The sequence below is a fragment of the Mirounga leonina genome, unplaced genomic scaffold (assembly GCF_011800145.1).
Source record: "Mirounga leonina isolate KUSES-001 unplaced genomic scaffold, KU_Mleo_1.0 Mir_96, whole genome shotgun sequence".
NCBI lineage: Eukaryota > Metazoa > Chordata > Mammalia > Carnivora > Phocidae > Mirounga > Mirounga leonina.
In genome coordinates, this window is record NW_023270871.1 from 852,934 (window position 1) to 880,127 (window position 27,194).

The following is a 27,194-nucleotide window of genomic DNA, read 5'->3' on the forward strand; positions in this document are numbered from 1 at the left end:
TTTTTTTTTCAAAGCTTGTTTGGTGTTACTAAAAATTTAGCTCACCTCAGGTTTAGGCCTGTTTTCTTGGATTAAAATTTGGGGTTTAGCAAAGCTGAAATTCAAGCAGATTTATTGGGTCATTATTACTTTTAAAACAATGAATTAGGCACTTTTGAGAGCTTAGTTTCGGATGGTAAAGTGCAGATAGACTGGTAGAAATAAAAGGCATCTTACTGAGGTTGGAGTCCCCGAGTCACCAATGAATGAGGCCTTGGAAAAGCCAATCCTTGATCTTGTTTTCTCACCTCAAGAAAGTACAGTAGGGCACCTGAGTAGCTCGGTGTGTCTGCCTTCGGCTCAGGTCATGGTCCCAGAGTCTTGGGATCTAGTCCTGCATCATTGGGCTCCCTGCTCAGTGGGGAGTCTGCTTCTCTCTCTGCCCACCCCCCTTGTGGGAGTGTGCTCTTGCTCTCTCACTCTCTGTCTCTTTTTAAAAAAAAGTACAATACTTCTTAGGTTTTGAGAATCAAATGACTTAATACATGTGTTGAAAGTATTTGTAGATTACAAATTTAATTTAGAAGCAGTGGGTATAAATGACTTGATAATTTAATAGTAAAAGGAAGAAATAAGGAATAATAGTTGGAGGGCACTGGAACATTTGAGTTTTTCCCCTGATGAAAGAACTGAGGTGAAGAGCACGGGGCTTACCCTCCTGGAGGTCAGTTTAGTAGGAAGGAAATACAAGATTCTGGGTGCTAGTGGCCGTGGACAGGTAGGTGGCTGCGTAAGAGAGAGACTGATACATATGCACATATAACATAGGATTGGATCAAGTGTGTGGTGTTTTGTGACCCACTTATTTTTATTTCATATTAATCACTTCCCCGTGTCTTTATTATACAACATGACTAGTAATTGCACAGTATTCTACTCTGCTATAGCTGTACGATCTGTCCCTTATTATGGGATAGTATTTCAGGTATGGGTGCCATACCTGAATGTTTACCATAAGGTAAACATTTCTTGACAAATTTATACCACCCTTGTGGTTTCCTATAAGTGGAATTCAAGTCAAAAGATGTGAACATTAAGAAATTTTGATTGTTCCCCTAAATACTGTTACTTCACCAGAGGTCAGTGTTCATTTATTGTACCCTTGACAACAGTGAAATAATTTTTTGTCAATTTGGTAGGTTAAAAAAATACCCCTTTTTGGGACTAATCTTGTTTTTGTGTGGTAGTCATCTACAAATTTGTAAGAGCTCTTCTATGGCAGGGTCATTCTAGACATCTTTCCTAGTTCCTCACTTGTATTTTAATTTTGTTCTTTATTTTGAATCTGTAGGCAGAACAATCAATTTTCCATTATATTTCATTTTTAATTTTCTTCAAAGAAACCTTGAATGTACAATTAGGCCACCTTATTTTGAAATAGTCTAAATCAGGCTACTTATCTTGAAATCTATATTAAGCAGGTGATTCAGTTCAGAGATTCACTTTAAATACTTGGGTGGGGGTAATGAAGGCCAATTCTGGTTAAATGCAGGCGGAGAAAAAGCTTATTTATTAAGCAATTGAATATAGCCTGGGATGAAAAGTTGTATTCAGGATTTGTATCTAAACACCCACATCCCAAGAAGTTAATTACAGGTTATAAAATAAACTGGCTCAACACGTTGTCTGAATGAAGACCCAAACTTTTAACATTTTCTGAGGTGTGTGTTATATAGAGTTTTAGTGGAATTTCTTTAACGGTTTTGATTATCAGTTTCTACATATTTTCCTGTCCCAAATTACTTCCCTTTCACGATCATTTATATGGGTACCTCATTTGAATGAGAATTCATCTTTCAAGTTCATGTTCATTTAGAAGTCAACTTGTTTAATAAAGATAATCCTTTGAAATTTATATCCAGTGTAATTGTCTTTATCTTTCTGTACAATGTTACAGGCAGAAACAGTTTTCTCTCAGGAGGAAAAAGCCAAGTGACTCAGGTTGTAAGCAAAACCAGATGTAGCTGGAGGAAGAAAAAGTTCTATTCTTTGTTACTTTTTATCCCCTACTGCCAGTCCCATTCTCAAATGGGGAAGTTTCCATTTTCACCTGTATTCAAACATCTCAATCCCTCTCCATTGCCAAACCAACTAAGGTGGGATAGTATCTTCCTTCTTTGAAAAAGAGGCAGGTGTATGAATTTCAAGTATGGGTTGGTTGAACAGTAGTGTGTGGAGAAACTTGATGAGGTTTAGGGTTGGTTGGTTTTGATTGTGCAGCGGGCAGGATATTAGGGAAGCAAGGGACCACCTTGTACAATAGACTTAGCAATAGAGCCAACCCTTCTCTTTACACATGGTTCACAAAACCCACACCTAACAACTGACATATGTAAACATTCCACATTACAGTGAAATATACTGGTGTGTATATTAAACCAATATATTTTAATGACAATTAGGATACTATTTTGACACCTTATCAAATTGGAACAGTTGTAGGGATCTTCCATCCTGTAATAACAGTGTATCGGTTGGATCAACAAAAACTAGTTAAATACTATCCCTTAACTGCATTCTTAACAATCTAGGAAATGTAGGATTAGAAGCCAGAAAGTTAGGGTTGAAGAGTGATGGATGGATGGGTCAGCACAATTTTATCCGTATCGGTGGTAAAACATTTGGTATGTTATTTTAAAATGTGTTGATGCTCTCTCAAATTGTTCCAGTTTAAGGTATCATATTTACTGTTATTTCATTGCAAATTGGTCAGGATGAACAGTATTAGAGATCTCGATAAGTGGCAGCTGAAGAGATTGAAGAGTTAAATCCTGTATTCGGTTCACCTGAATCCTGCCATCGATCAGTCGGGGAAGCCTGAGCAAACCACTCGACCACTTCGAGCCCGAGTTGCCATCTGGAAAAACGGGACTCCACTGAGAAATCGTCTTCAGAAAACAAGATGCTTTCCGGAATCTTTTCCCATCAGACTCCTATCAGCCCTCAGGTGGGCTGCCCAGCCGGCGCTCCTTACACAGACCGCCTACTGTGCCCCTCACAATGACGCCCACCGTGGCCCCGCCTCCCACCTGTCGGGGCCCCGCCTTCATCCCGCCGCGGCCCCACCTCCCACCTGCCGTGGCCCTGCCTCCATCCCACCGCAGCCCCGCCTCCCGGCCGCCGAGGCCCCGCCTCCCTCTCGCGCAGCTTTTCCGGGAACCGAGCCCTCCCCCAGCCCATGCGAAGCCGCGGCCGCCGGCGCCGCCCCCTCCGCGCGCCCGCGTGCCGCAGCCCGCGCCGCCTGTCGCCGCCGCGCGCCTCTGCCACCCCGCGCCGCTGCCGCCGCCGCCGTGCTCGCTGGCTGGCCCGGTGCGGGCGCCCGGCTCCCGCTGCCGAAGAGGACCAGCAGCGCCGCCGCCACCCCTCCGGTCCGGGCCCCGGCCCCGCCCCGGGCCCCGGCCCCAGCCCCCTGCCCGGCCGGGCGATGAAGTGTCACTATGAAGCGCTGGGGGTGCGGCGCGACGCCAGCGAGGAGGAGCTCAAGAAGGCCTATCGGAAGCTGGCCCTGAAATGGCACCCGGGTAACTACTCCGCAACCGTCGCAGCCCTTGCAAAAGCCGGGCCCCCGCCACCCTTGGCCCCCCTCTTCCCGGAATAACTCCGGGACCCTGGCCAGTCTCGACCTGCCCGCCCTGTAACTCCCCTCGCCCTGGGAACCCCGCCCGCGTCCCCGACCAGGTGCCCTGCGCAGTGCTCTTCCCGCCGGGCGTCCTCCTCGCCCGTCGGCGGGCGCATCCCTCACCCCAGGCTTCACTCGAGCCCGGGGCAGCCCGTCCCTCCCCAGACGTTCCCCTGCTCACCCACCCCGACGCTACCCGCAGTGGCACCTGATGGGGAGTACACTTCACCCGCTCCTCCCACCCCTTCGCAGACACCACCGAGGGAGCAGGAGTCCTGAGCTCTCGAGTTTGGCCCTTGCTTGAGTCTCTGCCGCTCAACAGCCCTTAACTTCATCACGGAATCCCAGCTACCCAAGAGTAATTTATGGCCCCTTATTGAAATTAAGACAAAGAAGCTAGTAAACTGTCTTTTAAATAGCTGTGCTTCCCACGCCCTTCCCTTTCCCAGTAAGCTGTTGAAACACAGACCTCTGTACTCCACTTCGGATGTTTTGCAGATTGAAAGTTTTAATTGGGTGTCTTCCCCTAGGGAAGTTTGTATGTGTACTTAGAAGTATGCTTCCTTTGGATGTTTTAGTTGGTGGCACTTCAGCCCTGTGTGACTTTTGTGAAGTAATCTGATCTTTCAGACTGGGAAACTAAGGCTGTAGTTGAATATCAGCTTTTTGAGGCTTATAAGAGGTTTACATATTAGCATGTTTATAGAATCTCTGCTATGTACAAGTCACCATAGTAAGGTTCTGAAATGCTAAGACATCTCTGGGAAAACATGCTGTAAACCACGAAAAGTTAAATACAAGTGCAAACAAAATAGCACAACCTACATAATTGGTAGTTGGGTTAATAAAACAACTAATAAATGCCCCAGGAATTCAGGGGAGGGAGTTTTCACTATGTCCTGAGGGGCAGCGAGGCTTCCCCTTGGCAGAGGAGCCTAGATTTTTAGCTGGATCCTAACGAAATGGAATTTGGAAAAGTGAGCTTAAGAGTAGAGGGAAGAGCATCGTGGTGGACAAAAGGTGGTCCAGGTGACAGTTTGACTGATGGCAGTATTAATTGGAAATCTGAAAATACGGGTTGAGAGAAGAGCTGAAGGAAGGGCCTGGACCCAAAGTCAAAAGGTAATGTCTATAGTTGGTGGAACAAGAAATAAAGGTATGGGTTTGTTAAAGTGACGATTACCAACAGAGGAACTAAACAAATGTGATATATATCGGAAAGGAAGAAGTAAGTAAGCTAAACATTCATCACGGCAGGAAGCCAGTGGCTATATCCAAAATTAATAAATCCAAAAATAGTATAGAAACATATTCTTAGAGGAATGGGGGTTGTCATCAGAGATTGAGTTAGGAATTAGAAGGAAGTTAGGAATTCCTGACTCTTCTGGCTGGGAAAGTGTGAGGAAGAGGATTAATGCTTGTGACCAAATGCATATATAATTTTGATGATAATATGAAGATGTTTTTGAGTATAGTTTTAAGATTAGATTGTAAAGGGTCTTGAATGTTAGGCTAAGGACTGTGAAATTTGTATTTCCAATAAGGGAGGGTCGAAGATGTCTTGATGTGATACTGTGGGGGCGGCTGAGTGGATTGAAGAGGAACGGGGACAGAAGTCAGGTAGTGTCCACCATGGCAAGGAAGGGCCCACACCGGGCTGGGGGTCAGTGGGAGGGAAGGGCAAGGCCGGGTTGAAGAGATGCTATGAAGGAAAAATGATCAGATTTGGTGATTAATTGGAAATCAGTGCAAGGAAGGAAGGAAGGAAGAAGTATGTAAACGTTACTAAAACATCAGTTAACTATTTTGAAACCAAACTGGTTAGAAACGAAATGTGAATGTCTTCTCTGAATGTCATCATAAATCATAACATCCTAAATATCTTTTGGTTTGAAGATGCCTGTACATTTAAAGGATACATACTCTACAGGCAACACATGATTTTGATATATTTTGCTGTGCTGGCTTGTTAAGTCCAGCAGTCAGCAAATGTTTAATTCATTCTATGTGCAAGGTCCTGTGTTAAATGTTTCTGAGGTTAACATAGGGGCTTTGCTTCAAAGAATAATTTGAACTTCAAAAAGAAAGGCTGCTCATTTTTCATTGTTAAAGGTATTTCTTTGTTTTTTGTTTTTTTTTAATTAGCAACTGAAAATAATTTTCAGTAGGGTCAACATTACTTCCTAGTGAGATCACTCCTTGTGAAAGGAAGGCTTTTATTTGATGACTGCCGTGAGCACTTTACTGTGTGAATGAGACAGGAATGGTCCCTGCTCTGCGGCCATGTAGAGTCATCAGGGAGTCCCAGGAAAACAGGTAGTTTCAGTCTGGTGAGGGATAAGGGTGGTATGAAGGCAAGTACAAGATGCTTATGAGCACACGTGCCTGACCTGGACTGGGTTTCTGTGTGGGTGGGATAGATGTGCATCCCTGAAGAAGTGACCTCTAAGGCAAGACCGAAAGCCAGAAAGAAGGGAGTACAGGTGGAGGGAGGCCAGACAAAGCATGACAGTGCAGGAAGGGCAAAGAGGGGAGCATGACCAGGTAAGCATAAGTCAGGTCTGGGAAGTTGGGGTAAACTGGATGAGGTAGATTGGATTTTAACCTAAGGGCAGTGGGAAGCAGGGGGAAAGATAGGTTTTTGTTTGTCAGGTATCTCTCTGGCCATGAGGGAGAGAGTGGATTGGAGTAGGCAAGACTGGAAGTAGGGAGACCAGGAGGTCAGAGTACATTCAAGTCACCATGATGACCACAGGACCTGGGAATGGAAACTTCTGAGTCAAGTGCCAGAATTCTCAGTGAATTAAGGGGGAGTGGTTGAGTGATGTGATGGGCTTTGGTGGCATTCACCTTATGCCCTAACTCAGCCCAAAGTCAGTGAGAAGGGGAAGAAGGTGGCGTTGGCCAATGGTATGAATCTGGAAGGAATGCTAGTGTGCCCTTGGGGGTGAGTAAAGGACCAGCAGGTAGGAGGACGCCAGCTCCAGCCCCAGACCTGCCATATGAGGGCTGTGGCTGAAGGAGCCCAAGAAGGAAGCCATGCAGGGAAGTGGTGTTCTCAGAGAGCCTGGCTTCAGTCAAGGCAGGATTTAAAAGGCTCAATCCATGGAATTTTCCAGAAGGCACTGCAAAAAAGTTTGGGAGGGAGTAGAAGAGTGTGTGAGTGGATTGAGAGAAAAGCATGAAGAATAGTGTGAGAATGCCTTTTAAATTTTGATGACTGGATTTGCAATACCTGTGGCCTTTGTGTGTGGCTAATAATGTGGGCTTTTTGTTTCTTTACTATTGCTTTTTAACTTACTTCACTTTTTTTTTTTAAGATTTTTATTTATTTATTTATTTGACAGAGAGAGGGACAGTGAGAGAGGGAACACAAGCAGGGGGAGTGGGAGAGGGAGAAGCAGGCTTCCTGCCGAGCAAGGAGCCCGATGTGGGGCTCGATCCCAGGACCCTGGGATCATGACCTGAGCCGAAGGCAGACGCTTAACCGACTGAGCCACCCAGGCACCCCTTAACTTACTGCACTTATGTGTTTAGATCTCAGTTTAACATTATAGTCAACCAGTTCAGGTATATTTAAGTGAAATAAGCCATATGACAGACTGAAAAACTTATTTAAGAAAGACGCTTTAGTAAGAGGCTAGATCTTATTTTCAGCTGGTACATTGATGGGCTTTCTGCGTTTAAAAGCTTGAGCTTTCTCCAAACTTCTTTGGAGGAGGAAGGAAGGGTGTGGGAAGAAACAGGACAACGAAGTACAGTACTGATTAAAAGGTGAAGAAGAACCACCCACATACCTCCCCCAGTCACCTTTTTTGTTTTATGTGGGAAGATTTATTTGCTGGCGTTTTCTGCCATTCTGCCTTAATTGGGACTCTGCTTTTTTATTTATGACAAAGTTTATGAATGATTTGATGAAGATGTAGAAATCATGAGTATTTTTGAATCATGAAAGCTGTAGAAATCATGACTCTCACCTTGAAGGCATATCTGGACTGTGTTCAGCTGCATGTGACAGGAAGGTGGCGACAGTAACTAAACCAAATAGTTTTATTTTTCTCACCTAGCAAGAAATCCCGAGGGGACTCGTCTTGGTAGCTCCAGCTCTTGAGGAGACCATCAAAGACCTCCGTTGTCCTGATCCTAAGGCTTGAGCGCTCGCACCAAGTGTAAGCAAGTAAGGCTCAGAGCTCAAAGTTTCTTGCTCTCACGTTGAGGTGCAGAGACAGGCAGGCGAGCCGCTGTGTAGCACTTCTCCTCCAGGAGGCCTGTGGACTCTGCTCGGCACCTTTCAGGTGGGCCCTCACTTACTGGCCAGCGTGGCCGTTGGGGGTCCCAGGGAGCAGAGCGGAGGAGGAAAGGATAGTGCAGGCACAGAGAGTGCGTGCTAGTTGCCTTGTAAGGAAGTTCTTGAAAGCAGGCATGGAACATTCTTACAGGTGTTACACATCAGAGCATAGTCACAGTCATGCGAAGCTTCAAAGGAGACAGAAATGGAGGCTTTATAATGGGACCAGGTGCGCACCACAAAGTCAGGTCTCGCTTGTTCCTGGAAGAAGAGAATAAACTAGCAGTCTCTGTCTCAATCCTCATAATCACCTGTAGGCTTTATACCCTGACTTTGGGCTGAGGTAAGGCCATAAGGTGAGTGCCACCAAAGCCCATCTCTTTCATATGGAAAATACAATTTTTCCTGGGCAGTTTCACTTGGTAGGTGTATGCTTCTCTCTCATTGGCTAAAACTGGGTCACCTGATCTCCCCAACCTCAAGAAAGTCTGGGGAGGTGAATTTTTTAGCTGGGTACATTACTAATGTGAACAAAATCAGGGTTTTGTTAGGAAGAAGAAGAGACTAGATGCTGGGTAGGCAGCTAGTAGTATCTTTCACAGAGTGGGGATCAAAATTTAAAATAATTCCAACAGGGCACTGAGTGTCCTGTATTACCTAAAACCTGATTGCAACAGGGCCACAACGAGATGGAATTTGGTAGTATTAGTTGGAAATAACAGAAAACCTAACCAATAAATAAAGGGTTTTTTTTCTTTCTCTCACCACAAGAAGGTTTGGAGGTAGGTGCCTGCTGGCATTGTTCCTTAATATCACTGAATCTCTTGGCTTTTTCTTCACAGTCTCAAGATGGCTGCTGAAGCGCCAAACATCATGTCCACATGCAAGACAAGAAGAAAGAGGAAGGAAAGAAAATACACTAATAGACTTCTGCTGACCTCCTTATTGATCAGAGCTGTGTCATATAGCCATTCCTAGCAGCAAGGGAGGCTGGAAAGCAAGTCCTTGAGCTTAGCCTCCACAGTAGAGGCTGCAGGAGAAAAGGGGAGAGGTGTTGGATGAACTAACCTTCAATGTCTGCCACAGAATGGATCCAGAGCTCTATCAGAGTTTTTAAAAAGTCCGTTATATAGTTACCACTTGGCTTGTCAGTATGAAACCTGCATGAAACTTTGTCAGCTGTAAATTCAGAATGATTTAACGTGATGCTGTTGTGGAAAGTTAACGTAATGAGCTCTAGTGATTAAAAGTAGAGTGTGAAGAAGAGGAAGTAATGAATGGCTCCTTGATTATTGGTGCCTGTTTCTGACTGCATTAGAAGTAGAGGATTATGGTGTGTCATGAGAAATGGGAATATTTAGTGCCGGGGAAAGGTGGACTTTGAGATAACCATTGGCTGTCTTCAGAGGGGCTGCACTGTGGACGGGGATTTAGACTGGCATTGTATCACTTGCCATTTACAGCTAGGCTGCGGGGATGGAAGAGTTTTTTTCTTTTGATTTAAAGTTACCATGATTCTAAAATGATATTGAAAGCTTTTTAGGTTAAAGCATCTTAGTAAAGAGAGCTATGGCAAATTGCTGCACTAGAGAAAGTATTGTCCGTGATAGTGGTCGAGCAGAAAATCGCCTGAAGGACTGGACACCCAGTGTGATGGTACCTAAAAAGAGGAGGCAGGATGCCTTCAACGGTCTTGTTCTAAGGCTGCAAGATTATTCCTAGGGAATGTGTTTCTGTCCTATTTTTCCTCTGGCCTCTTAGAGGGCAAGTATTGAGTTGTAGCTTATAAGATTTTGGTATGCTCCAGAGTAGATTGAAAACATTTTACTTTCTGAGTATATTAGGTATCTATTGCTACATAACAAATTACCAAAAACTTAGGGCTTAAACCTATAAACACAGCAAACATTCATTATATTGGACTCAGTTTCTGAGGATCAGAGTGTGGGAATGGCTTAGCTGGGTGGTTTGGGCTCAGGGTTCCTCATTGGGAAAATCCGCTTTTCAGTCTCTTCCACATGGTAGTGGCAGGCCTTATTTCCTTGCTGGCTGTGGGCCAGAGGCCTCTGTTCTCCACGTGGGCCACCCGAGTGTCTTCTTGCTGTGGCAGCTGGCTACTCCCAGAGTGATCCAAGAAAGCGAGAGCCCAACATGGAAACTGCAGCCTTTTATAAACTAATCTCAGAAGTAATTTAGCGTGCCATCATCATTTCTACTGCCTGCTGTTGGTCACACAGACCAACCCTGGTGACCTATGAAGGGGCTCCACAGGGTGTGAATGCCAGGAGGTGGGGATCCTTGGGGGCCATCTTGGAAGCTGCCTACCTCCCTGAGGCAGAGATGCTCTCTGATTCATAGTTAAGGAAGCACAGCTAAGAGAAGAATAATTAGTATATATTTTTAAAGCTTTATGAGATTTATTTTGGTCTACGTTGATAAAAAAGAAAAAACATAAAGACCATGCGAACAATAAACATAATTTAGCACTAAATAGTAACAGTCCTTCTGTTACTGATTTGATATGTATATTTTGCTTTTTCTAAAAATAAAAATATACTATCTAAAAATAAATAGTATACTACTCAGGGTTTTCCATTTGTGGATATCCAGATTGAGTGCTCAGTGATGCACCAAGGCTTAGGGGAAAGCATGCAATTTCTCCTCAAGTAGTTACTTCTCACATACCCTGATTATCAACTCTCACCAGGATCTCTTTGCTTTTCCCTGATTGTTTTTCTTTGTTTTGTACACTCCTCATCTATTTATGGCATTTGTGATGGAAGAGGTCCCTTTTAGATTCTGTCCTCTACCTGTTTGATGACTGAATATCTGTGACTTTATTTTAACAGATAAAAATCTGGATAATGCCGCAGAAGCAGCTGAACAATTTAAATTAATCCAAGCAGCATATGATGTGTTGAGTGACCCTCAGGAAAGAGCATGGTGAGCATCACACTGTCCCTCCTATCTTAGTGTATTTTGTTGGGAAGAATTATCAATAGAAGGTCTAAAAAAATGTATATTTGTCAGATGTTTCGGTGTGTTCTGAGGTATCTGTCACCTATTCATTATAGAAAATGCAGTATTATAAACATCGGGGTGCACGTATCCCTTCGGATCCCTACATTTGTATCTTTGGGGTAAATACCCCGATGTTTATAACAGCAATGTCCACAATAGCCAAACTATGGAAAGAGCCAAGGTGTCCATTGACAGATGAATGGATAAAGAAGATGTGGTGTATATATACAATGGAATATTACGCAGCCATCAAAAGGAATGAAATCTTGCCATTTGCAACGACATGGTTGGAACTGGAGGGTATTAGGCTGAGCGAAGTCAGTCAGTCAGAGAAAGACATGTATCATATGATCTCACTGATATGAGGAATTCTTAATCTCAGGAAGCAAGCTGAGGGTTGCTGGAATGGTGGGGGGTGGGAGGGATGGGGTGGCTGGGTGATGGACATTGGGGAGGGTATGTGTTATGGTAAGCGCTGTGAATTGTGTAAGACTGTTGAATCACAGACCTGTACCTCTGAAACAAATAATACATTATATGTTAAAAAAAAGAAGAAGATAGCAGGAAGGGAAAAATGGGGGGGGAGTTGGAGGGGGAGACGAACCATGAGAGACTATGGACTCTGAGAAACAAACTGAGGGTTCTAGAGGGGAGAGGGGTGGAGGGATGGGTTAGCCTGGTGATGGGTATTAAAGAGGGCACTTACTGAATAGAGCACTGGGTGTTATATGCAAACAATGAATTATGGAACACTACATCAGAAACTAATGATGTAATGTATGGTGATTAACATAATAAAATAAAATAAAATAAAGAAAATGCAGTATTAGAGTCGGAAGGAACCTTAGAGGTGAATATTCCAATTATTTTATAGGTGGTGGAACAAAGCTTGGCAATATTGGATAGATTTAACTTCGATACTTGTGAAGTAACTTCTCATTAAATGGGATCTCTGGTGTATGACAAGTTTACTGGCGTTAGACAAGAATGTTGACTTGTCCTTAAAAACAGAGTGCTTCAGAGCAAGAATTGCGTATAAAGACCTACTTTATATGAAGAAATGGAGTTAAGCTTCTGTATCTAAGACAGATACTTTTACTTTTGATGACCTGACAATTTAATACCATTTTCAGACAAAAATTTCTTTTTTTTTTTTTTAAAGATTTTATTTATTTTAGAGAGAGAGAGTGAGCATGGGGGGGAGGGGCAGAGGGAGAGGCAGACTCCCCGCTGAGCAAGGAGCCTGATGTGGGACTCGATCCCAGGACCCTGGGATCATGACCTGAGCTGAAGGCAGATGCTTAACACACTGAGCCACCCAGGTGCCCCCAGACAAAAATTTCTATGTTTAAATTTAAATTTTCAGATTCTTGATGAACTTTTTCCTACAAAGGAATAGATTTTAAGCCCGGACATAACTGTGCAAGAGCCTGCTGTTATAAAGAGCAGGTGGGTGTTCAGTGTTGCTGCGCGAGTCTTGTGTGTGTTAAACAGCGTACCACACAGCTGGCTCTCGAGAGAGAAAGGCTGTAAAAAAAAAATTCTCTAACAGTTGTCTTTTAGGTGAAAAACCAGAGAATCCTACATTTTTCTCCTCCTGAAAAATTTGGAGATGTGGCCTTAGAAATGCTTTTGCTTTCCTTTAGGAAATTTAAATTCTTTCCTGACTTCCTTGGCTCTGTCCGCTTCTCCAGATCTCAGGAGGCCTTCCTGTGCTAAGGACTCTCTTGTCTTTTTGTCTGAAGCCCCTGCCATTAACTCTCCTGTGACCTGCAGGCCAGACTGCACAGTTACTAGGAGCACTGTCCTTCCGGTGCAGGAGACCCGGGTTGGAATTCTAGCTTTGCTGCGTATTGGGTTTGTGATTATGGACAAATTGTTTAGTATCACTGAGCTTCAGTTTCCTGTTATATCTTTGGGGGTAAGAACTAACGTTATAGAGTTATTATAAGGAGTAATTGTGTGTATGTGAAACTCACAGATTGTTTACATAAACCTAGGAAGAGTCTTGCTCTGGTCTATGTTGGTAAATCTGATCACAAATATATAATCAGTCTGTGGAGCAGATTATGTCCAGTGCTGGCCTATTTAGTAATATTTCTTACCTGTAGAAATGCAGTTAACTTTCTGGGGGAGTCATGGAAATTCCCTGGCTTGTTAAATTGCATTGTTCATATGGGTGAGTACTATACAATGCCTCCATCGTATTGGAAGTTGCAGTCATAGTTTTAATCAGTTCTCTGAAGGATTTCATGTTGATATTTAAAAAAAATTTTTTTAGTATGGATTGGACACATTAAAATGTATAATAATTTGGCTGTTTCAGAGTAAAGCGTCCTTCTGAAATCTTACTTATTCAGTGGTCACTGAGGGGATACTAATTTGTCTTGTTTGTTTAGGTATGATAATCATAGAGAGGCTCTGCTTAAAGGTGGGCTTGATGGGGAATATCAAGACGACAGCTTAGATTTGCTTCACTATTTCACTGTGACCTGTTACTCTGGTTATGGAGATGATGAAAAGGTAAATGAACTTACTCTTAATTTCTGACCAAGCACGAGACTTTCAAACAAAGAAAATTCTCAAAATTATTTTATAATAGGTGAAACAGTGTTCATTTTGAAAAGTGAAAAAATATTGCCTTCATATTTAAACTGTCGGCATATGAAAACCTCCAGTTGAAACCTAAATGCTCTTGCAGTGACAGAGCTTGAGCCCTTAATTCTTTAATGTTAAAGTTTTTCATGTTACATTTTAAAATCATAATCGGTGATTAGACTATACAAGTATTAAGAATTTGTGCTCCTGCTACTGTTTTTTAGGGCTTTTATACAGTTTATCGTAACGTTTTTGAAATGATTGCGAAGGAAGAACTAGAATCTGTGTTAGAAGAGGAGATGGAAGATTTCCCCACTTTTGGAGACTCCCAGAGTGACTATGATACGGTAAAAGAAAATTGCTTTGCCATTTTATAATTAGCATTTACCGGTGTGTTTTCTCCCCACTTCTTCTTCTTCTTCTTTTTTTTTTTTTTAAGATTTATTTATTTGAGATAGAGAATGAAGGAGAGAGCATGAGCAGGGGGGACAGAGGGAGAGGGAGAAGCAGGCTCCAGACTGAGCAAGGAGCCCGATGTGGGGCTCGATCCCAGGACCCTGGGATCATGACCTGTGCCAAAGGCAATCGCTTAACCAACTGAGCCACCCAGGCACCCCGTCCCCATTTCTTTAGTTAAGCATGGATCCTAGGTCTTGGTCCTATACTGTGACTAAGTCTCTTCCTCTCTCTCCCTTCCTGGAGGGACTTTCAGTGCCCTCAGAGCATCCTTCTTTACTTTTTCCTGTTTTTTTAAGCAGGGTCCCATCCCATTCATCACCTCATTCAGTTTGTTCTGGAGAGTGATTTATTCTGTAAAGCCGTAAGAGGACTGTCTTCTCCATTGACTAGTAGTGATGTTATGTATATGAAAAAGGAGAAGATGTTTTGCATCACTGATATTTGCTGCCTTGCTGAGGAAAAAAATCTTACACCTCAGCATTTTACTTGTTTTTTTTTGTCTCTAGGTAGTCCATCCTTTCTATGCCTATTGGCAGAGTTTCTGCACTCAGAAGAACTTTGCTTGGAAGGAAGAATATGATACACGACAAGCTTCAAACCGCTGGGAGAAACGAGCCATGGAAAAAGAAAACAAAAAGATTCGCGACAAAGCAAGGAAGGAGAAGAACGAGCTTGTGCGCCAGCTGGTCGCATTCATCCGTAAGAGAGACAGAAGAGTGCAGGCACATCGGAAGCTCGTGGAGGAACAGAACGCCGAGAAAGCCAGGAAGGCGGAGGAGATGAGGCGGCAGCAGAAGCTGAAGCAGGCCAAGTACGGGATGCACTGGGATGCCCCTTGCCCCATAGAGATGTGGGGCTAGGCCTGATGGGGCGCTTTCACAGGGGTAGGAGGGCCACATCCACATCCTGGCTGCATCAGCCACCCTTGCATTGCATGTTTGCCTTCAGAGGTCCTTTATACTTGAGATCCTTTCCAGACTCTTGTGAGATGTAATAGTAATGACTGTCCATTGATCTCTTCTTCTGGACCAGGCCCTGTTCTATGCACTTTTGTCCTAGCAGTTCTGCAAAGTAAGTTCTGGCTTTTCTCCTTGTCCTTTTGAGGAGGTGAGGCAGACGGGTCCGAGATCCCATAGCTGGGAAGTCACAGAGGCGGGCCTCGGACCCAAGATGCCGGCGCAGTGCCCCTGTTCTGCCCCACCTCGCAGTCCTGCCTCTTTGATGGCACGCTCCAGACCTTTAGTTCGTTTTCGTGCCTTTAATGCTCTGTTACTTGCAGTTAGTGTAAAAGCATTGTGTCCAGAGCATTGTAGCATTCTTTTAAAGATTATTCACCTCTTACAAATTCTACCCCCCCACCCTTCATTTTTGGAAAATGAGCACTTTACTCGCCACTTAGGATTTAAAAACACCTCAAGACTTTTAATAACTTGCTAAGAGTTATAGGTTTCAAAACCCATTATCTAATAGAGTAGTTAAAATCAACCACATAACAGATAAGCAATTGCCCCCACTTGAACTCAACACTGACGGTGGAGGAAGAAGCTCTGTAGGGCATGGGTTGGAAGCCTATGGGGTAAGTAGAACCAGCGTGGAGACCTGATTCTCAGCGTAAGTGGGGCTGTGCTGTGTGTCTAGACTGGCCGAGCAGTACAAGGAACAGAGCTGGATGACCGTGGCCGACCTGGAGAAGGAGCTCAAGGAGATGGAGGCGCGCTATGAGAAGGAGTTTGGAGATGGATCAGATGAAGATGACACAGAGGAATCTGAGCTTAAAGATGGGCACGATGGTAACTTCATTCCTTAGGAAACTCGAGAAAGTGAATGTTTCTGTGCGCAGGCATTGTGCACCCAGGGTGCTCACAGGGGGCAGTCGGAAGCGGGGGCCTGGCTGCATCCTGGGAACGCCAGAGTCCACTCCACTGCTGCTGGGACCTGTGTTGCCGGGGTGTTCGTGTCCATTTGCTTTCTAAGCAGAGCTGGAAATCTGGATTTTTAGGGAACCTCTTCCAGTTCTTAAACGTGGCAGACAATTAAAATGAAAAACAATATTGTATAGGCCAAGCAAAGGTAGACCACTGACGTTGTCTAGTCCCGAGACTACTACAGATAAACAAGAGTTTATCTGATTAATAAACTCTTTCCTGACCATGCTTTAAACAGTTTATGCTTCTGGCTGCATAAATAAATTTGGCAAATAGGCATATTGACAGGTGTGACTGTTGGTTACTTAAAAACCTGCAATGAAGCTCCGTAGGTCAAGTTTTAATAGCAGCTCTTTCCAGAAAAAATTGTACAGGAGTCTACGTAGTGTATATAAATTCTTCCTCTCATTTCTGACTTTGTTGAGGGGCTCCTCCTGGTGTGCTGAAAACTGTCCTTTTGGTGCCTCTCTTGTGAGAGCATGTGACTACCTGAACAGGAGAGGAGTAGGCATTGTGGAGAATAACCTGACCTTTTGAGTTGTCTCTAGCTATTCCATGAGGAATAATGTGGAAGGATCTAGCACAGTTTCACCTTATCTGTAAATGTGTTTTAGACTAGTAGCCAAATGACAAAATGATGGACTTTTATTTACTCAAAATGATTATGAAATTTTCTATTAATGACTTAGAAGTAGTTTTTGAGCAAGTCTTTTGAAAATTATAATGCATTCTATAAACGTGAGGTGGCATAATTAGAGTTTTATGTAAAATTTATGAAGTCCTTTCACATGCAAGAGCTTTTACACAATACCCCTTACATGTATGTTTTGCTCATAGAATGATTTCCCTTTTACTGAAGAGGAAGATAAGATTCTGAGAAGCTTTGGCATATAGGCCTGCCATATGTTCATTTTTAGATCCAGATTTTGACTTCAAATCCAACATTCTTCATTAACTATTTGATTAATTGTTTATATAATGAAAGGGTACAGGTAATTGCACAATAACACCATTTATTAAACATTAATACTAGATAGAATGAGTTTTGATCATTTATGATTTCAATGAGAATGTCTTTCAAAGTCCTGTTAATATCACTTACTTATAAAGAACCAAAATGTAGACTATAGAAGAGATACCTTGGGATCTTTATTGATCTCATTGTATGATCCCATTTATTGATCTCAGTAGCAGTCAGTTTACTTGTTTATTTCTTATGAAGATAGATGGGATTTTGCAAAGACTTTTAGTTCAGGCTTTGAGTTGCTTAGATTTTGTGGACTTTATTGATAGTAATTATTTCATTGTAATAAAGCCCAAGCTTATAAAAAAACAAGGGTATAAAGACGTGTTAAAGTTTACATATAATATGCTCTTTAATGACCAGCCTGTCAAATAGTGATGGAGTGTTATAAACTAAAGCATTTAAGAGTAGATTACAGTTACAAATGTGTTTGCATCGAATCTTGCTCAAGGGGGAAACTGAAAAACCTTTGTTGAAAGAACTGCTTTGTGGTAGAACTATCAAAGTGGCATTTGATTTTCTGAACTTAGCTCACACTGAGAACTTTGAGAAGACTTAGTCTTCTCAGTAGACTTAAGAGAAGAACTGGAAAGATAATGTGGTTGATTTGGAAGCCTCCCCTTATAATTCAGGACTGCTTTTAAAAAGCTCAAATCCTGGTAACGTTATTTGTTTTTTGTAAGGAAATACAATTTCTAACTTGTGTGTGATATTAGATTGTTACTGAAGACATGTAATTTGTTAACATGTTTTAGATTTGTGTTCTATTCAAACAGGATTCTTACTGTCGGCTTCCTTCTCTCAGGTAAAGACAGTGATGAGGCTGAGGATGCTGAGCTGTACGATGACCTTTACTGCCCAGCGTGTGACAAATCTTTCAAGACAGAAAAGGCGTAAGTTTAAGATCTTTGGACTCCCCTTTTCTTCCAAGGTGAACTAGAACACTGAAAGCCCTAAAAAGAAAGTGCTCGTAGCAGTGGGTCACCAGCCCTCCTCCATGTTCTCTTGGGGGATTTCTGGCCAGCAGAGGAGGTAGGATTTGTACTGGTGGTGAATAAGCACGTTGTGCTGATTCTCATTCATGCTGCTTTTTAAAACCTGGATGCACCTCCATGTTGCTGCTTGTTGCGACAAAGAAGGCAGGTCACAGACGAGGAGGCTGGACCAAAGCTAGTCTCTGTTGTTGGTGGCAGACCCCCTTCCAGCCATCACACTCCCGTGTGCTGCCAACCTGGAACTTTAAACGTGTCCTGCCTAAATTTTACTTGCTGAAGTGGAGGGACTTCGCCTTTTGGAAATGAGGAAGAAGAGAGAAGTATTTAAAGGGATACTATTATAAAGAGAGGAGAAAGAATAGGGCAGAAAACAAAAGTAGAGTCAGCAAGGGACAAAGAAACAAAACACACTCAGGGAAGGAGAAAGGAGACCGAAGGATGCCAGTGGGGGTGTGGGAGTCGTAAAAGGTGTTGGTGTGGAACCCCGAGGGGAAAAAACTGTAGAGTGGTAAGAGACGTGGCAAGGGCAGAAGAGTCAGAAACGGGAAGACAAAAGCAACAGTGAAGGAGATCTAAAAAATTACTTTATTTGGAAACGATGCCAGACTTAGAAGTTGCAAGGACAGAATACAGAGCGCCCGATTCACCTGACATTTTGCCCCATTTGGTGCACCCCTTCTCTCTCTCTCCCCCCACCTCCGCTGCTCCACGCACCGTTTTTCCCTGAAAAATTTGAGAGTAGGTTACGTGCATAATGCTTGTCTACCTCTAAATACTTCAGTATGTATTCCTTAAGAATAAGGCTGTTCTGGTAGATGATCACAGGACCACTGTCAGCTTCAGGAAATTTGTTAACACTGGTATGTTCCTTTCATCTCCTTTACCACCCGAATCCCCCTTCTGTCAGCACATCCTCTGTTCACGTCCTGTACGGAGTCTCTTCCACTCCAATCGGGATCCGGTCTAGGTTCATGGATTGCGTTCATTTATTTAGTCTTATTTAATCTGGATCAGTTCCCTTGTCTGTGCCATTGTTAACTCCAGAATACGGGCCCTTTAAAACCTTTTTTTTTACTGGAGTATTTATCGTCTTGAGTGTCCGTCTCCTCATGATTAGATTCTGTGTCTCCAGCTGGAATACTGCGTCAACATGTGCTGCTCTCGGGTCTCCATTTCTAGAAGCATACAATGTCTGCATCTGTCTGCCCTTCTTTGGTGGTGATAGTTTTGATCAGCCAGCCAGGACGCTGTCTGATTTTTTCACTGTAGAGTTAGCATTCTTTTCCCCTTGCGACAGATTTTACCTTATAGCCTGTTTAATCTGTGGGGAGACACTTTAAAGTTAGGCAAGTATCTTGCTCCTCAGAATGTCCTAGATTTGGCATTCATTGATGATTTCAGCTTATGGCACTTGGCACCATAATGGTTCCAAAAGGGGGCTTTTCTAGTACCAGTGCTCCTTCTCCATTATTAGTCCTCAGTAGGCCTTCTGCTCTCAATAAGAGCCCTACCTTTCCTCCATCTAGCTATCTATTATGAGTATGAATTTGTGAAGTTTTTCAGTGTTTTCGAATTTATTCCTGTACTTTTCATGCTCAAACTTTTCCAGATACGATTAGTGAGAGTTCCTCCAAGGTGGCTCCTGTGTCCTTTTGACATGTCCCAGTCATTTTTTTGAGCACTTACTTTCTGGCACAAGATGTTCCAATTTTTCTAAGAAACCATGGTATGAAGGAGAATTTTAGTGGAAAGGAAGAGTAGCAACTGAGACTAGAAAACCCAAGTCTGAACAGATGAGATAAAGTGGATAGTATGGACGTAAGTTTCCTACTTTCTTGTTCGTCTAATAACTCTGGTACTTAAGTGTTGTCAACCCTATTTTGTGGAGTGTTACTTCATGGCCCACAGATGCACTGAAAGAGACAGGGCTCAGAAAGTTTTAGGCAGACGGGTGTAGATGTGTCTGAACTCACATTTAGGAAGGTGGGAGTGAGAAGAGAGAGCCCTCTTGAGAAGGCGAAAGACGGTTATTGAAAAAAGCAAAAGGGGGTAAACTACTCTGGTACCTGAGGCCCTCACATCGTAACCCAAGCAGTCTTCTCTTCAAGTTGGAATGTTGTCTTGTAATTTCTCAGCATCTTCCAAAGCCCACAGTGCAACCTGGAACGTGCACACGCTTGGCTAATACTCAGTGATTAAGAGGAAACAGTGGAGAAGTCTTGAATTTTAAGAATTGGAAAATAAAAATAATAAAGATTTTGACCAAAAAAAAATTGGAAGAAAATATGTAGATGAAGGGACAGAGGGAAAGGAGAATGCTGGGATACAGGGAAGAAGAGCACCACTGTGGGCTGGCCGTGTCCTCCTGCCTGAGAGGTCTGACAGGGTGGTTCTGCTTCTCTTTGTAGGATCCCCAACATTTTGCTTCCGGTAATGGGGAAAAATGAATTTTAACATGGTTGCATTTATTCAGCCACATATTTGGGCACATACAAATCCTCTTGTGGTTACTAATGTCAGATTGTTCTTTCAGCATGAGGAATCATGAAAAATCAAAGAAGCATCGGGAAATGGTTGCCTTGTTAAAACAACAGTTGGAGGAGGAGGAAGAAAATTTTTCAGGACCTCCAACTGATGAAAATTCATTGAATGCCAATTCTGAGGAAGAAATAGAAGATGCACCAAAACAAAAGTACTTCTAAAAATGCTTCTAGACATACCACATTAGAGATGAGATTGCATTTAAATGCTATTTTATCTAAGAAGTTATTCTGTTATGCTAATATTTTTCCACATTTTTTTCTGCATAAGGGAACTTACAGTATTGAAACGGGTAAAGCATGATGTCAAATAGAATTTTTACAGAATATATTATGACTATTAAAAGCACTTTTGTACCTAGGTAATTGATATGCTAATTACCATCAATGGAACCACCGTTCTAATTTTCTAATGATAATGTGAATATTTTCTTTTTAATATCTTATGATATTAAATACTTTGAAAATTTCACTTCTCTCTGTATCAGTAGTGTTTTAGTACTCTTTTTCTTCACTTAGTAAGTAGTCACAGAGTTAAATATTTGACATTTTGATTTATATTTATTCTTAGGCTTTCCAAAAAGCAGAAGAAAAAGAAACAGAAACCAGCACAGGTATGTTGAAAAAGTTTTATTAACATTAAATATCAAACATAAAGTTGGACTGCTTTTGTTTACTCAGTATAGTTTGTATTAAGGAAAGGGATTTTTCACTCTATAATTTTATGTTGATTATAAAACAGATTGAAGGGAGTTGAAAACAATTTTCTTTTTTCATCATTTTACCGCCATTAATATGTATGTAGCGAATTTACTTAATTACTGTCGTCGATGTGTCTTAAAATTTTGCAAATGAAATTAATTCCCAGATACTAATTAGCTGAGTGATCATATTAAAAAAATATCTGGACACATGTGATGACTGGGTCTTTAAATCAAGATAACAGTTAAAATCAGAAATATGTGAAAATCTGAGGGTTGATTATTGTATATCTAGGTTTCTTTTGCCAACAACAAATGAAATTTTGCAAAAGAAACGTTTGGTTAGAAATGTGTAATGATTATGAGTCTTGAAAAAATGTTTCTTAGTATTACTCAGAAATGTAAGTAGCTAAAATTTCACACCTGGCGTCTAAATCCAATCTCAAGAATATTTTTAAATAAAAAGTTATTATGTTATATATGTGTAACAATCCTGTAGACGTATAAACACCCAACGAGCTTGTCCATTTTACTAAGGATATTTGGTGGTTCTTAAGGGAATGGAATTGATTTCTGTGCTATTTAATATAATCTCATTATATTAGCTTATATTAAGTATTAAATATTACAGTTCTTTTTGAAAACTGAAAATATTTTTAAGAAAATTTAGTTAACACAATAAGTTTTTGTAAAACTTTAGATTTGGCTATTTAAATGGTTATATATTTGAAAGTAGTTTTTATCTGTCTCATATTCCAAAAATGATACATGATACATGAACTTATCACTGTTAAAATTTGTGACTTGGAACTTGTGTTTCAATTATAAAACCACATAGCAAGTTCTGTGTTCCTTTTTAAAATGACTCATACCGTCTTCTACCCAGAGACTCTATAGTCATTAGCTTAGAACATTTCCTCTCTCCAGAACCACTAGAATAAACACAAGATAAGAGAGATTTATACCTAACCCAAGCCTATCTTGTCTCAAGTCAGGAAGGGTAGGTCCTATAGATTGCAGTAATAAACACATGTATTTGTGTTTCCTTACCAATGAAAATGCTTCGTTTACTACCCCATTTTTTTCCCCTCCAAAGCTGTATTCCTTTATAGTAATACCTTTTGTTGATGATTTCTGATTCTATCAGGAAGAAAGTCCCAGTTCAGACCTAGTTGTATGTAGCACTTTTCCCAATGTTTTCTCAGTTCTTTTTGAAGGGAAGGTAGCGTGGAGACGTGAACTAGTAGATTGAAGAGCAGCAAATACAGAGAATCAGGAAACTTCAGACTGGGAGAGTTTTCTGTATGGTCAGAAAAAAAATTTGCATAACCCGACAGGATGGTAAAAGAAAACCCAGAAAACTGAAATTGAATGTAAACAGAGGACCCTGGCTGACAGAAAGGAGGAATTTAAGTCATCTTTGAGCACAGTACTCTGAACACCCTCCATGGGACACATTCCAAAGACAAAATTACCTGCAAAAAAATAAATCTTGAATTTAATAGATATTTTGGTGCTAATATTTTTGCTAGAAATGTGTAACCTGAATCTAATCCTAAGAAGACAATCAGACAAAGCCAGACTGTGGAATAGAATAGCCAGCAGATTGTCAATATCATGAAAGACAAAAAGTAGGGCTGTGGTTCTGGAACAAAGGAGATTCAAGTGGCATAACCACTACACGCAGCATATGGTCCTTGATTGTCGCTCACAAGGAGAGGATGTTACTGGGTTGTGAATATGGATTATGGAGCAGATCACATCAGCATTAAATTCTTGAGTATGAAGAGAGTATTGTGGGGATGTAGGAGTGTGTTTTTGTTCTTAGGAGACACATGGGAAGTGTCATGATATCCATCTGTAACTTACTTTCATCATTCTGGGTATGGGGTTGGGGTGTGTGTGTGCTGAGAGGAGGGAGGAAGGGAAGGGAAAGCAAATGTGGCAAGATGTTGCCCCAACCCAAACCAACAACAACAAACACTCTTCACGGAGTGAAGGTATGTTTGCCAAGCTTTGTCTTTTCTATAATGCTTATTTGCTGGGTTTTTTTTTTTTTTTTTTTTCTAACTACAAAAGTAATAGGTGCTCATTGCAGATCATTTGGGAAATATAGAGAACTATAAATATCACTCCTAATTCTGCCAATAGATACTACTTAGAATTAAATTGTAATCAGACATTATGTATAATTTTCTTTTATATTTTAGCTAATATGTTGTAAGTACTCTTCCACAAAATTGAATCAGTGTCTTTGCAAACATGATTTTTAAGAACTTCATAATTCCCTCCATAATTCAACCATTCACTTATTGAACATATGGATTGTTTCCAGTTTTTTCCTAATATTTCTGTAATGAGCATTCATGTTTTTAAATTATTACCTGCTTTTTCTTTTTACTTCCTGAAGATCTGCTTCTCCAGAGCGTACAGGACATTGTAATTGTTTAGTATAATTATTTGGTATCATAAGCTGGGATTATTACTGTTATTTATTTTGTAATGCATACATGTTTTATTACCTAGAATTATGATGATAATTTCAATGAAAATGGAACTGGAGAAGAAGTAAAGGTTGAATCAGAAGATACCAACTTAAATCAAGACCGTGCCAAAGAATTGGATGGGAGTCCCCAAGAAAGTATCCGTGTCACTAAGACTGTCGAACTCTGTGATGATCCAAAAAGTGAAGCTAAGAAGTAAGTCAAGTTGATGGTGTTTTCTAATTAATGTTGGTAGGGAAAATATTTTTTCATATCTCAAATAACACCTTTCCCACGATTGATGAAGCAGATCAGGTGTATCAGTGACTTGTACATTTATCCAGACAGACATCCCACTGTATACAGACGAAGTGTGTTGGGAAGAGGATACTAGGGGAATGTGGTCACAGACATTTCAGCAACATAGCCCGAATCAGAAAGGCACTTTGATCTAGTTTCTATCCTGCTGAGGTCCTTATTTCATCCTAGATCAGTAATCCTTGACACTCACATGAGAACAAGTCTCCTGATGAGGCTGCGCCCCACTTGTCTGGAGCATCCAGAACCGTGTGTCCATGCTCATGGCTGCCGTCCTGTGCTGGGCCCCACAGTGCAGGTCACCAGGATCTGTACCCACAGCCTGGGGCCTTCCTGCTGGCAGGGGCCCCGGAATGTTCTTGCCTCACAGGGTCACAGTGGCTGGCCAGAGGAAGGTCTCTCTCGGGGGAGAGAGCATTCCTGGTCCTCTCCTTCCCGCCTTGTCTTACTTTCTTGTCTCCGGCCGCCTCTGTTCCTCCAGAGCTTACTTCTCGAGGAAAGGTCTGAACAGTAAGTAGCGTCAGGTCCCTGTCTAGGACCGCGAGGAAGAGTTCAAATGACAGAGTAAAGTGGGAGCCTGAGTTGCCAGCGCTTATGACCATTGGAGCAGCAGCGACGGGGCGGCGCAGTGCACGTGGGCGTTTAGGAGTTGGCGTCAATGGGGCAAACACGGTGGTGGAGGCCTGGAGCTGGGCCTGGAGCTCTGGGAGAAGGAAGGCAGGGAACCGCACAGTCCTGTAACGTGTCGTAGCTTGTGTTTCAGCTGTTTAAGTAAATTCCTTAGTTTTGGTGTCAAATGTGACATCTACTGTGATTTAAAGTTGCTCTTGAAAGCTCTTCATTTCAGATGTGAAAACTAATTAGGTTGGCCATTAAAATTAATGAGTTAGCCTTTAAAGTGCATGTCACTCTTTTGAGTCTTCTTGGGAGCAAAATAACAGTTGAAAGGGATACATTATTATATATACATTATTATTGGATTGTAAGAATTCTATGATTGATTTTCCAGTGCTCCTAAACCCAAAGGAAAGAAAGCCAAAGATACGAAGAAATCTGTCCAAGTACCTGCTGAACCACAGACAGTGGTAGGTCAAAGTCATATTGACATATTTTCAGTGGACCTTGTTTCAGCACTGTAATCTGAATTCTTAATTGGATTCTGAAGATGTTTTGGTGAGCCCTTCTGCACCCGCTGTACAGGTGGGGCTCCACCAACGGTGTTTCTTGACGAATGTCGAATTTGTATCTGTGCTCCTGTTACCGTTGTTCTGTAAAAGTAAAAGGCACGTTGGGAATAGCAGGCTAACAGAACAGTTACTGCTCAGTTTTCTGTTACCTTGAAATCTAAGGCCTCAGTCTAGTCCACACAGTGCATACTGTTAAATGTCTCAGGCCTCTTAAAGTTGATGGAGTCGGTTGATGGGACTTCTATGAACAGCTGCCTCTTTTGAGCCTGTCTTAATGGCCGTCATTTTGTTAAAAGGTCTTTGTTTTGAATTATTTGATTGTTGATCTCAACATGAAAACCTAAATCACTGCTCTCAGTTAATAACACTTGCTCTTATTTATGATTTTTTTCCCTCTTCAGAGTGATGTTCTTATCAGCTGTGCAACCTGCCATAGTGAATTTCCATCCCGGAATAAACTTTTTGACCATCTGAAGGCCACAGGTCATGCAAGAGCACCTTCATCATGTTCTTTAAACAGTGTAACAAGTAGTCGAAGTAAGAAAGAGAAACGTAAAAACAGATAGAAATTCTGCCAACGCTTTTTCTTTTTGATTGTCTCTAGATTTTGAAACCAAAAACTGAACTGAAGTCATCTAAAGAGTTAAAATTTCGGTGATCTGCAATTTATTGCATTGTGGAAGATTATTTTTTATCTTGTAAAAACATTTTTTTTTGTTTAATATATATTTTTTAAACATTTCATTAGTGATTGAATTCTACTTTGCCATCTGAATTGACTTGAATGTCTCAAAACAGGTACATATTGTAAAGTATACATTCTTGATTTCTCTTGGCTCACATGGACAGAAATGTACAGGGAGAATTAAATTATTTTAACACATACAAATGCTCCTTTCTGTTTTATTTTGTGGATTTCACATAGTATTTTTATATGATTCAGTGCTTCTGTATTCTGTTTCATGATCTGTCAAAGACTCAGTTTGTTTTAAAATCATCATAGATTTTTTTCCTCACCTGATTCCATGACTTCAGTTCTGATTTTTTAAATTATTTCGATTTAACCTATTGTTGATTACTGTATTTTTTCCCTCAAGGACAGTGGTAGGTAGAAACTAATTGAACATATATGGTTATGTTTCAAGACTAGCATCTCAGGGTATAACCATGGTGATTTAATTTGAGATTTTATAGGTAATTCTCAATAAGATATATCTTTTGGTGTTTTGCTCTGATTTAAATTGTGGAGGTGGAAGCAAATCAATGTATATGGCACTTCCTCCTTTGGCACGGTGCTGGCCATAAAGCGTGACGGATCCAGGAGGCGGGTGGCTCAGATTTAACAAAGCATATTCTGCCTTGGGATTTTTTTCTTCACTATTTTCAGAAGTTCTTAATTTTTTTTTCATCATTTATGGAAAACAACTTTTTTAATAAAAGTTTTTTCATAGGGCTGATATTTATGCCATCCATTCTGTAGCAGAGATGAATATTAACTCGAAAAACGGAGAATGGTCGAAAATGAGTGTGGTCAAGTATATGGATCAGTGATGAGTCCATTTTTAGGATGAGGACGGATTATATAGGCAATTTTTACAATTGGTCTTGAGAGTAACTTTGAACTCAACGGCTTAACATATATACTCTGTGTTCAGTGAGGCTCTCTCCTTATATCCTTGAATCTTCAAGTGAAGGAATCTTCAGTTATGTATGAGCTCTAAAACTTGAGTCTCTGATGGCAAAGACTTTTCTGAAAGCCTCATGGATAGTGTTGAGTATGTGGATCATTCCGTGTGATGGACTTGAAAATATGCGTTGTATTTTAATTTTTTTCTTCGTTTAGAGATATAAGTAGATTTTTTTAAAGATTCTATTTGAGATACAGAATACAAGTGGGGGGAGGGGCAGAGGCAGAGGGAGAAGCAGACTCCCCGCTGAGCAGGGAGCCCGATGTGGGGCTTGATCCCAGGACATGGAGATCATGACCTGAGCCGAAG

At 41.5% G+C, this 27,194-nt stretch overlaps 1 protein-coding gene across 1 annotated transcript; it reads left to right on the top strand.

Annotated features, from left to right (window-relative positions):
- Positions 1-3,320: 3,320 nt before the first annotated feature.
- LOC118006350 (dnaJ homolog subfamily C member 21) lies at positions 3,321-26,218 on the top strand. The gene is made up of 12 exons (XM_034998972.1): positions 3,321-3,560; positions 10,796-10,889; positions 13,367-13,490; positions 13,790-13,912; positions 14,531-14,835; positions 15,663-15,814; positions 17,779-17,866; positions 20,502-20,660; positions 21,080-21,122; positions 23,736-23,908; positions 25,020-25,095; positions 25,599-26,218. Exons 1-12 carry the CDS (start codon positions 3,464-3,466, stop codon positions 25,761-25,763), a joined length of 1,599 nt encoding a protein of 532 aa, XP_034854863.1. The 5' UTR covers positions 3,321-3,463; the 3' UTR covers positions 25,764-26,218.
- Positions 26,219-27,194: the final 976 nt, after the last annotated feature.

Excerpts from the sequence above, each read along its gene's own strand:
- LOC118006350 (XM_034998972.1), top strand. The coding sequence starts at position 3,464 with ATGAAGTGTCACTATGAAGCGCTGGGGGTGCGGCGCGACGCCAGCGAG. Across the intron at positions 20,661-21,079 it reads GAAGATGCACCAAAACAAAA|GCTTTCCAAAAAGCAGAAGA; the intron begins GTACTTCTAAAA and ends ATTTATTCTTAG. Across the intron at positions 23,909-25,019 it reads CCAAAAAGTGAAGCTAAGAA|TGCTCCTAAACCCAAAGGAA; the intron begins GTAAGTCAAGTT and ends TTGATTTTCCAG.